Below are 12222 nucleotides of genomic sequence, written 5' to 3'. Positions count from 1 at the left end.
ACAAGTGTAATATTCCATGATATTGTATTTATCCTATTCTTCCTTATAAACTCTCCTTCTCAGTGACTTTCTGAAAGAAGGTCTTCATCCCGCTTGGTTTAAGGATTTCAGCTACATTCCACCCATTGCTTCCTAACACACATCATCCGTTCCAATCAGGATGTGCGGTTCATTGTTCTTGCTCATAAGCCAAACTCACTCCCACCTTCTGCCATTCTGCCATTATTATACTCATCTTCCCAGTGAGAAAACCCTCTTCCCTCTGCCTCTCTGTTTTATCCATCCTTTAAGGCTCAGACAAAGTTGTATGAGTTCATAAAGTCTATCACTTGATTTCCACCCTAATCCACTTAGAAGAGAAACTCTTAGAGTAAAGGCCTGTTGTGTTCTGGACACTGTTCAAAGTGTTTTACAAAAACTATTCCATGTAAGATTCTCCACAATCCAGCCAGGAGGTATTATTATTTAATATTTAGTGAAGCCAAGGAGATTAAAGAGTTTTCAAACCTAACACAGCTAATAAGGGAAAGAGAAGGGACAGACCCAAACCATGTCTACTTAACTGCACTTTGCCATAGTTTTCTCTGGAGGCTGAGAAAGAGCACTGAGGACAGGAGGAGGCTAGACTCTCAGACAGGAAGAGGGTGTGAGATTTGAAGAGGCTCTCCAGGAAATGGGATTCTCCCTACTTCTAAAACCAGTCAGAAGTGAGATAAAACTACTTTAAAATGCCTGCAAAAATTCCATTTTGTCCAGGTGGGCTATCCTCTGAGAATTCTCTCTACCCACCACCTGCTTTTCTGTGGTTCCTGGGCCAAAGGTTCATCTGAAGACAAACACCACCACTGTAGAAAACTACATTTAATGCCGGTGTGAGTGTGTCCCTTCCTACCTGACCTGTCCATGTCCATGTCCCCTCCCACCTAGGGCTCATGCTGCCCTCTTGTACTGAAAATCACTACAGCATGCCAACCTCCTAAAATTTTTTTCAAAAAAAGCCTTGAACTCCTCACCAATACTCACCTCCATTTTACAGCGGGCTACCTGAGTCCTGTAGCTGGGCAGATTGCCTACCGACCTGCCATCCCTGAAGAACATGGGCAAGCTGCCTTGATCCTAATGTATCAAGTCACTACTTAATGTCATGTTTACATGGCTCTTTTTTAAAAATATTTTATTCATTCATGAGAGACACAGATATAAAGGCAGAGACACAGGTGGAAGGAGAAACCTGAAAAAAAAAAGAAGAAGGAGAAACCTGCTCCCTGCAGGGGGCCTGATGTGGGACTTGATCCCAGGACCCCGGGATCATAACCTGGGCCGAAGGCAGATGCTCAGCCACTGAGCCACCCAGGTGCCCTTCATATGGCTCTTGTAGACAAAGGAACACATTACTGAAAGGAGAATTTCTGTTCTGGCAGCAAGGATGTTTTGTAGTAAGGAGACCTCTTCAGCACACACAGTTTGTGCTCACAGACGGTCCCAGATGCCCAATTGTAAAATAAGGAGTGAAAAAGGTGGTCAGGATTCCATTTTTCATTCAGAAGAAATCAATCTGTTTGGGTAAATCTATGACCAAAATCAGTAATGCCGACTTTCCAGATGCTTTTACCTCCACAGATGACCCCCTCACCCCACCCCCCTTGTCAGCAGTAGCTGTCTTTCTTTCAGCTACAGCAACTACTGTCGCTTACAACCAGCACTCGTGGCAAATGGGGTGGTGGGGACAGCCCAAGGTCTTCTAGAGTCAAAAAGACTCTAATTCTAATATTTAGAAGATATGACTTTAGGTGAGTCCATTAAACATCTCTCCACCTCAGCGTTCTCATATGAAGAACAGAGAAAACATGTATTTCCCAGGGCCAGGAGGAAGAACAAAGTGGTACACATCTGTGTTTTGTACCCTTTACTGTTCATGTGTCATTTGTCACTCTCAACCAGCACCATGACCCCGAGAAGGAGTACCAAGCTGAGAGTCACCTTACTGCCAGTGCCAAGACTTGACTTCAGCCACTCTGAACTTCCAAGGGGGGGGGGGTTCTATCCCAACATCTATGAGTCATGGTAGGAAATTCTCATCAATATTTAGTTGGTAACAGGAATGACTTAAATAAAAAGCACATACTAGGGTTTAGGAAACGTAAAGACAGAACTGTCTCTTGTATTCCTCTCATTTTCTCACAGTGCTGAAACTAGATAAATAGTCCTCAATTAATACTGGTTTATTGATTTTACGTGTATTTCTTTTTAGAAGATGCAACAAAGATGTTTATATGGGGTATAATGGAAATGGCAAAGATGAAAACTAACAAATTTATGGATCAGCTTCCTATTTATGCTTGGGAAGACCTCTCATTTTTCCAAGAAGGTATCAATGACTTCATGATATACATGATCTTGAGGAACTATTAATTGAGCCTGGGTCCTGCTATAAATGGAGGATATAAAAATTCAAGTGAACTCTCACTTATATGCATATTAATGCAGAAATCTGGTTGAATTAGTCAGAAAGTATCTTATTTTTTTGAACAACTAAAGGCTTGGTTTCAATCCTCTAAGTTTGTCCTCTGAGGCAAAGTTTTCCATCAAATACAACAAGAAGAAAAGTGAAGTAAAAAGAGAGAAGTGGGGAAATTATGTGGATAACTTAGATCTGTTTGGTCTTGAGTCCTGATTTGTTTGGATAAATTAACCTCACTTTTCTCTTTTCCTGAAGAAGTGGCAAATTCAGAAGAGCAGGTTTTGCCATGTAGGTACGTGCACATGGAAGAGACATATGTTTGATCAGACCCCATTCTGCAAGAAGCCCAATACCAATTTTCCACCACAGGAGCTAGTTTCAAAATCAAGCTATTCCCTTCCAGAAAGAGCCTGTTTGTGACGGGATACAGATAGAGGCTGCTCGGTCTGTTCGAGTATTTCCCTTCTTTCAACTCGGAATGTACTTCGATCCGTATTCCCCCTTGTGACTTCCAGTCACAGAGAATGGGACAGAGTTCTCTTTAGGGTCCATCTGTGATACTTTGGCTGCCAAAGAGAGTGACGGGAGACATTCATTGTCCATCTACCTGACATGTGCAACTTTCAGAATCCAAGAGTCCGTGACAGAAAACACAGGCCAGTTCTTCAGAATCACTAACATGTTACTGCTGCCACTGGCCCCTTACTTCAGAAGAGTCATTTAATTCCATTTTAGAAAGAGGGAGTGGAAAAAAGAAAGTTTCTGGTTACACAGATCAATCCAATTGTTTGGGACTTCAGAATGAATTTTTCAACTTGTTGAACAGAAGCATACAAATCTCTAAAAGCAAGTCAGATAATGTACAAAGCCTCCATTCATTGTGTAGGCAGAAAGGAATGCTGGTACCCAGCAGCTCGCTAAGGAATGTTCCTTTGGCTTGGACTGTTCTGTTGGGAACAAGGAGGGAAACACATATATAAAATGAATTTATAATGTCTCTGGCTTATAATGGCAAAATGATAAGAAAAGTTGGCTGTTTAATATAAACTGTCCATTGCATATTCCAGGCCTCCTCTCTTTGAGGTCCCTCCCACAGCCACAGGCCTGGCCGCCGTGTAGTGAGGAGGACAAAGTAGCGTTTATTATTATTGACTGGTGAGGCCTGCGCTCTGAAATTCATCCTGTCGACAGAATGTAAGCAAAGTTGGCATTTTAAAGCAGGGCTCTTTCAGCCGCTCGTTTTTCTCAGGCTTGCTATGCAACAGGATCAGTGCTGTAGTCCCCGGTTCAAGCTGAAAATGTTACACAGGAAGACATACCATGTAAAGGTCAGATTCTTCTACTGTGATAATTTTCTTGATCTGTGTATATACAAATGAGGTTGGATGTATAAGCTCTTCTCATAACTCTTATCAAGGTCCTCTGGACTTTCTACCTGTCAAGCCTAAAAATACGACGGTGTTTTAAATGGGAGATCTTACTAATAAATGTACGATGCTGTAATGAATGTGTGATGCTATAATGCCAAGGTGAACCTAATGTGTATTGTCAAGAAGATGCTCTCCTGCGATAGAATCCCATTAATGTGCTGGTGCTGTGGACCGAGTACAACCTTGTTTATTAGTCTCTCCATGCTTTTATGGTCAGAGTCAACTCTACAGATCACTTATGTGCATGGAAAATATGACTTAACCCATAGTGTAATGAAATGATTGGCCCTAGGGTGCACTTTATCATGGAATTTTATTTCATATCGCTTCCAGAAAACATTATCTTTTGTCTGCGGACCAGTTGATGTAACCTACGAAATTTGTAAAGTTGCAGATATATAATGTTTCAATTTGTAGTGTCAAGGACTAAATGTATTATACCTCACAAGATGCCCACTGCCAATCTACATAATAGCATAAAGAGACAATGCATCAAGAACAGGGAGTTGGAGGTGCATCTTCTTGTTAGTGGGCCCAACTGAAATGTCTTTTGAAAGAGCAGTTTATTTTTTTATGGTTCTCCAAATTCATGTCTAGCCAATGTCTCTTGTTTGGTAATTCCACCCATGTTCTTCCTGCTGTCCCGTAGGATCTCCAAGGAGAAATCGAAGCTCACACAGATATCTATCACAACCTGGACGAAAATGGCCAAAAAGTCCTGAGATCCCTGGAAGGTTCTGACGATGCAGCCTTGTTGCAAAGACGTTTGGATAACATGAACTTCAAGTGGAGCGAACTTCGGAAAAAGTCTCTCAACATTAGGTAAGAAAAGATCCGGGGCAAAAAAAGCCAAAAATGATTTAAAATGGGAAGATTTTCTTCCCATTCCTAGCTCAGGCAGCTAATATCTCATATGTTTATGTAAATCACCCAATTTCAGAATGATTCATTTTATTTTGAATAAATGAATCATTCATTTGCTTGGTATGGAGATGATACTTGAGGGTTCAGATTAGATTAAAATGGCGATGTTTTATAACCACGGGAGAGATGCATATTAAGACATTAGAGTGAATTTAAATGAGAAACACAGCTATCCTAATTTGATAGAGTTCTCTCTTGGCTTACCACAGGATTATACAAAAAGTGATAAAATTAACGTGTGTTTATCATGGAATTCTTTCTTTGGCATTATTCTAAATGCATAACAGAAGACATTCCTTAAATATTGTAATGCCTTGTAATTAACACTTTTGTGAGGAGACCTCTCCATAGCTCCGGCAGCTAGAGAGAGATTATAGAAACTTCTGGTCTTTAACTCTCAGAGTTTGCCACTGCATCCTCTGGAAACTAAGCCTTGAGGTGGTCCCTACTGTCCTCTCTTAGATAGTTGCCCCATTCTTTGGGACACCTTTCTCCTGAGAAGCTAATGGATGCATCTCAGCATTGGTGTAAGGAGCACAGAGTGAAGCTCTCGCTCTACCCATTGTGAGATGGTTCGGTGGAGGGGCAAAGAGCAGGGACAGTTAAGTGACATGCCCAGTGTCACATAAATGACATGGGAAGTACAGGGAGTGGGAGTCAGGTCCCCTGCTTTCCAATCAGTTAGTTGCTTGCACTAATTCACGTGTTTTTATTTAAAAAAAAAAAACATTTTGTGCTTTCTTCTGCATCTAGAAGAGGCGTAGGAGTGGAGGGTAGTAGAAGAGGACGAAGGGGCATCGCAGTGGTTATGAGGGAACACACTGAACACTGGGAGGAGATAACTACCTCTAGGTCATAAGTCTGTGGAATGGAGATTTCTTTTTCTTCTTTATAGTTCTAAATTGACCAGACTTTTGACGTACAGCATATTTACTTCGATAATAAGGGGAAATATCACTGAAATTTAGTAATTCAAAAGTACTCTTGTAAAAACCTGTACATAATGTGGAATAATAAGAATGATAGCAATTAACGCGGTGCATCACATATCGTGCCATGCCCTGGACATTTTATATTTCTTGACCTATTTAATGCTATCAGCAGCCCTACGTGATACACTGTTATTATTCTGTCTTTATATTTGAAGAAAGTGAGGCACATAGAGGCTAAATAATTTCCCTAAGGTCATTTATTTAGTAAGTGGCAGATCCAAGATTGAATACAGGGAGTCCGGCTCCAGGGGCTGAGCAAAATTTTCACCATCATATTATCCTGAAGGGTATGAAGCAGAGAGGAAAAGGTAAGACTCACATCAATACAAATAAGTGAAAGGATGGAAGAGAGAAACAGGTAATTCTAGGAGTAGGAAAGGATTTATTTTTACTTATAAGGTTTTCCCCCCAAGTTTGCACCCCAGCTTCCAAAGCACTCATTTTTATCTCCCTGCTTGGTCTATTGAAGTTTGTGCCGATGTGCTTAGGATGACTTGGGAACAACGATGGGCAGTGGCATTTTCAAAGGCAGGGAGACTCTGTTCACTTCCCATCACTTAAACTTGAAGAGAGGTCAGTGTGTGTAACGACAAAGGCCACTTTCATAACATCTGTTATTAGAAGGGAATGAGACGTGTGAAATGGGAAAGATATTAGTGGATAAAGTAAAAGAAAAGAAAGTTATTCTTTTTTGCAGAGAAGAAAGGTGCTCTAACTGTTCTACACATCACTCAGTGCCTTTCCTCTCCTTCAGGTGAACTTGATGAAAAGAAAGGGGAATCGAAAGCGGCAAACAGCATGTCAGCCAAAATACGGGCTCTTCCTTCTCAGCAATTTCCCATATGCCAGCCCCTGCAGTTTAATTCTTGCTGTCATTAATCAAGTCAAAAACAGTTACCTTGGCTTATCTCAGGTGCTGCAAATTCTAGAATTTAAATATCCAGATCAACAGTTCTAGCTTCTAACTAGACCTCTCTCATAATACAGTTAAAAGCACTCACTTACAGAAAGAAAGAAAGAAAGAAAGAAAGAAAGAAAAAAAGAAAGAAAGAAAGAAAGAAAGAAAAGAATTCTTCACGTCAGAGTGACTCAGTCTCCTTCCTGATACTTCGTTGATATAAGGGTATCGGTCAGGCCGGACTGAATGGCAGGGTTCAGCCAAAAGCAGCCAAGTAGAGGCAGCGATTTGGGATGGTGATGAAGCAGGATAGCTGGACCCTGGAAGAGTTAGACCCAGAACCATTCATGACGCTTAGAAGCTGGCTTTGTGAATCTAGTCAGTTCCTCTGTCAGCATTATTCTATAGTGAAAAGTCACTACGACTAAAAACTCGTTGCAAAGATACCCCGGAGGAACAGCCCTGTGTTCGCCTAAGGGGTATAACACATCATCCCACAAAAGATGGCAGTTGGCTCAATGTCTTAAAAGGGATCCTGGACCCCCTTTTTCTATTTCAAAATATAGAAACTTTAGTACTTAATTACACAGGTGTCCATTTTTTTAAGTTTTTATTTAAATTCCAGGTAGTGAACAGACAAGACAGTGTGATATTAGTTTCAGGGGTAGCATTTAGGGATTCAGGGCTTCCATACATCACCTAGTGCTCATCACGACAAGTGCACTCCTTAATCCCTGTCACCTGTTAGGAATCCAAATGATTTTGAAGTATCCCCTGGCATTCCATTGGCTCAGAAGAGGTATCCTTGTGCTTCCGGTTCCAAGTCTATGTTGTGTCCCTTTCCCTCCATTTATTTTCCTTTGGCCCTATGCCTTTTCTCTTCCTGTGATTATGATTCTTATGTAAGTCTCTATCATGTCGTTCTATATTGATAGAATTGTCCCTTTAGGACACACACTGGTATCATCCATGACACATTTACAAAAACTATTCTTCCTTGGACATTTCTAGCACATTATCCCCTTGCTCAAGAACTTTAGTCTTGTCAATGCCCATATTTTTCTCATTCTTTCATTTATCGTTTTCATTCAACAAATAAGTACTGAGTCTTTACTATATACTTGGCACTCTTCTAGGCACTGAGGATACAACAGAACAAAACAGGCAAGAGAAAAATCATTGGTGTGATGAAATTCATGTGGAGTCATCAGAAGCTAGTGGCCTCTCTACTCTACCTGATAAGACTCAGATCATCCCTTCCCTTTCCTGTTCTCCCTCTACCTCCCAGTTCTTCCTCACTGAGCTGTGATCTACTTAGTCCCTGGCATGGGTTCTCTGAGCCAAGAAGATTCTGCTTTTTTTAAGATTTTATTTATTTATTCGTGAGAGACACAGAGAGAAAGAGAGGCAGCGACACAGGCAGAGAGAGAAGCAGGCTCCATGCAGGGAGCCCGATGTGGGACTCGATCCCGGGTCTCCAGGATCACGCCCTGAGCTGAAGGCGGTGCCAAACCGTTGAGCCACCGGGGCTGCCCGAAGATTCTGCTTTTTAACCCCATCCGTGCTCTCTGCCAATTTTCTCACTCACCCGTTTGGGTATGTACATTTGCTGGTCCTCACACTTGGAATGCCATCCCTCCTCACATCTTCCACCTTTTCCTTCAAATCTCATACTGAATATTTCCCTCTCTGGCTGTTCCTTCATTCACTACGAAGTCTTCCTTGTACTATTCTCATTTCCGCTGGATGGCACATTCCTTTAAGTATTCATGAGTTGTTTCATAGGGCTCTGCTTGCTGCCTCCAGCTAAATTGGAAACATAAAAACTCCAAACTCTACTATTTGAGGGGAATATTTTGAGAAGGATCGGTATTGACCCTTCTTTAAATATTTGGCACAATGCACCTGTGAAGCCATCTGGTCCTGGACTTTTGTCCATTGGGGGTTTTTTGATGACCAATTCAGTTTCATTACTAGGAATCGATCTGTTCACATTTTCTATTTCTTCTTGATTCAGTCTCAGAAGACTGTATGTTTCTAGGAATTTATCCATGTCTTCTAGGTTGTCCCAGTTGTTGGCATATAATTTTTATAGTAATCTTTTATAATCAATCCTTTGACTTTCTGTGATGTCCTTGGTAACTCCTCTTTCATTTCTGATTTTATTTGAGTCCTCCTTCTTTTTGTGTGATCTTGGTAACCCCCCTATCAGGTACGTAGTAAGTCCTACTGTTTGTGCTTGATGAGTCTGACTAAAGGTTTATCCATTTTGTTTATCCTTTCAAAAAACCAGCTCTGAATCTCATTGACATTTCCTCTTGTTTTTATAAGTCTTATTTCATTTATTTCTGCTCTGCTCTTTATTATTTCCTACTTCTACTAACTTTGGGCTTTGTTTATTCTTTTTCTGCTTCCTTTAGATCTAAGATTAAATTGTTTGAGATTGTTCTTGCTTCTTGGGGTAGGCCTGTATCACTATAAACTTCCCTCTTGGAACTGCTTTCACTGCATCCCAAAGGCTTTTGGATCTCTGTGTTTTCATTTTCATTTGTCTTCACATATTTCTTGGCTTCCTATTTGACTTTGTCATCGACCTATTGATTGTTTAATGGCATGTTGTTTAGCCTCCACGTGTTTGTGTTTCTTGCAGTTGTTTTCTTGTGATTGATTTCTAGTTTCATCCTGTTGTGGGCAGAAAAGATATGTGATATGATTTCAATCTTCTTAAATTTTCTGAAACTGTTTTGTGGGTTATCACATAATCTGTCCTGGAGTATGTTCTATGTATACTTGAAAAGAATCTGTATTCCCCTCTTCTGGGGTAGAATGTTCTGTATGTATCTGTTAAGTCCATCTGGTCTAATGTGTCATTCAAAGCCACTGATTCCTTATTGACTTTCTGTCTGGCTAATCTATCCAAGCCCTAAATGAGCCAATGAGGTAGAGTCAAAGAAGTCCTGGACCCACATTTGGGTGACCTACTTTCTCTTCTGGTTCTGTTACCAACCACGTAGCCTATGATCTTGAGCACATCACTTAACTGATTCAGACTTCAATATCCTGCCTTACTGAAATGAGGAGATTTAACCAGAGACATGGATGGTCTTCAATTTCCCTAGCAATTCTACTGACCTATTCTTTTTAATTCTGTAGTTTTTTTATGAACCTAGGCAAATTATCAAAACTTTCTACATTGGTTTACTTATATTTAAATGGAACTGGTTAAGTTCAAAGATATGGTGTAAGACAAAGTAAATAAGATGTCTTGGAGAGAAAAGAATACTTTAATTGAAATTGCAGGGTACCATCTCATAATTTAATTCAAGGAAAGTATATGCCATCTGTTCCATACGCATTATCACATCACATTTTATCCAAAAGGTATAAGGAAAAAGTAAATACTCAGTGATAGTTGAGTGCCACTAGACAAAACAAAACACTAACTCTTTTAAGTGGCAGAAAAATAAAGTAAAACATTTTTACTTGCATGCATACATACACATGTGCACATTCTCTCTCTCTCTCTCTCTCTCTCTCTCTCTCTCTCTCACACACACACACACACACACACACAGAGTTATTGATGGCATTATCCGACATCAAAATTGTGACTAGTCAAAGAAAGTGTTTCTCATTCTAAAATATTCCATTTCCATAACCTTGTATCTTTAATTTTGAAAATATTAATAATTTGGGAAGTAGCCTGGGGAATTTTTTTCTGTAAGAAATAGATTTTCAGATTTCAATTCAATTTGTCACCAGAGTATATTTTCCAGAGTATCGTATATACTATTAACCATGAGAAGCACATATGTTGTCAACACAATTTCAGCAGAATTTACATTCTGTGAGGTTTTCATACTTCGGAGAAAAATTTATAAATGTTATATGCCAATACTCACTTTTATGGAATTCTGAATGCTAATTTGAGAGACAAGACTACCAACATTATGTAGTCCAGAACAGCAATGAAACTCTTAGAGAGTGATCAGTATTAAAACTTAAAATAGCTTAGAGATTTTTCTATGATGGAGAATAAACAAAGAGGAAAAGGAGGCACAGTCTTTCTACTTTTGAGGGAAAAAATGCAACTTAGACATTGACTATTTCTGACCTCCTTTCTCTTACTCTTGGAATGTTAATTATGTTTGAAAGTTGGAGTTCATGGCCCAGATGGACCAAAAAAAAAAAGTTTACTTCTCTTTGAGTTTAATTCTCTCTCTTTATTTAAAGCCCCCAAAGCTCCCATTTTATGTCTATGATTCCTTATTACTTCTGCATTCTTTTTTTTAAGATTTTTAATTTATTTATTCATGAAAGACACAGAAAGAAAGGCAGAGACACAGGCAGAGGGAGAAGCAGGCTCCTTGCAGGGAACCTGGTGTGGGACTCGATCCCAGGACCCTGGGATCACACCATGAGTCAAAGGCAGATGCTCAACCACTGAGCTACCCAGGTGCCCTTACTTCTGCATTCTTACCTCCTCTTTCTATATGCTTAAATGCTATCTTATTACACAAGGGTACCCAGGAATATATATGAGTACATTGTTAGTTTTCTAAAGAGAGTCAAAGTGAAAACTGCTTTCAAAGTAACACATTTTGCTTTAAGAATATGTGCCTTTCAGAGTCAAGCTCTAATAAGGATTTCAAATGAGACATCAACCCAATCATACCTGAAATATCTGTGTTTTAGAGATCTAACCATCGTCAGTAGCCTGTTGCAATTCTTAGCACCCTGACACTAAAGAGTTCCTTAAAGACAAGCATTGTATCCCAACACACCTAAAGGTTCTGCATTTTACCTAAACCTTACAAATTGTAGAAATGATCTGCTTATTAAAGATCAACACTTGCCTTGTTAAAAGCTAGTAGCCCCTCAGCTCTTGTCTTCGCTAATAAAGATTAATAGAAAATAGATAGGAGCTAAGTATGCCCCTTCTAAACCTCCACGTTTATTTTCCTTTGAGTGGGTAGGGGTAGATGGAGTAAATTTGCCAATCAGCAGGAAGGCTTTTTGCTCAGGAATCCAAAAGCATTTGCTGAAAACAACTAAGGTTAAGAATTTTCTCACATAAGGAAAATCTGCAACTTCCACTTCCCATGTCTAAATAGGACAGTTCAAGTTATGTGCTTCAGCGCAGTCTTTAAACATTTGCATCCCAGCTCCCACAACTGCAAAACAAGAGGGTTGAACAGAAATCTCTAAGGTTCCTTCCAGCCCTAAAGGCCTATGATAAAACCAGGAGGGGAGAAAAAGAGTCATTACAAACAGAAACATTTTCTGGAGAGATATTCCCAATATAAACATAGGTTAATCATTTGGAAATATTTGGTATATGATCTCGAAAATAAAAATAAGGCAGCTCCTTCCAACAACTGCATTAGAAATGTGTCTTGAAGACACTTTACAAGCTTAGCATAGCCAAAGAAAATGTTTTTGGAGCTCATGGTACTTTATTACGTTTAGATCGCCTTCAAAATCATGTCCTTGACAAATGCCACCTTTGCCCTTTGG

General features: G+C 39.8%; 1 protein-coding gene across 16 annotated transcripts in view; it reads left to right on the top strand.

Annotated features, from left to right (window-relative positions):
• The window catches only part of DMD (dystrophin), a 2170621-nt gene that overhangs the window by 1792100 nt on the left and 366299 nt on the right, over positions 1–12222 (top strand). For all 16 annotated transcript variants that reach the window (XM_025439443.3, XM_025439430.3, XM_025439477.3 and 13 more), the window contains one exon: positions 4541–4713. In XM_025439443.3, the coding sequence (XP_025295228.1) occupies positions 4541–4713 (173 nt within the window). The remainder of the gene's footprint in view (positions 1–4540; positions 4714–12222) is intronic.

The sequence above is a fragment of the Canis lupus genome, chromosome X, assembly GCF_003254725.2.
Source record: "Canis lupus dingo isolate Sandy chromosome X, ASM325472v2, whole genome shotgun sequence".
NCBI lineage: Eukaryota > Metazoa > Chordata > Mammalia > Carnivora > Canidae > Canis > Canis lupus.
Note: the sequence above shows the minus strand (reverse complement) of the source record. Positions and strands in the feature narration are given on the sequence as shown.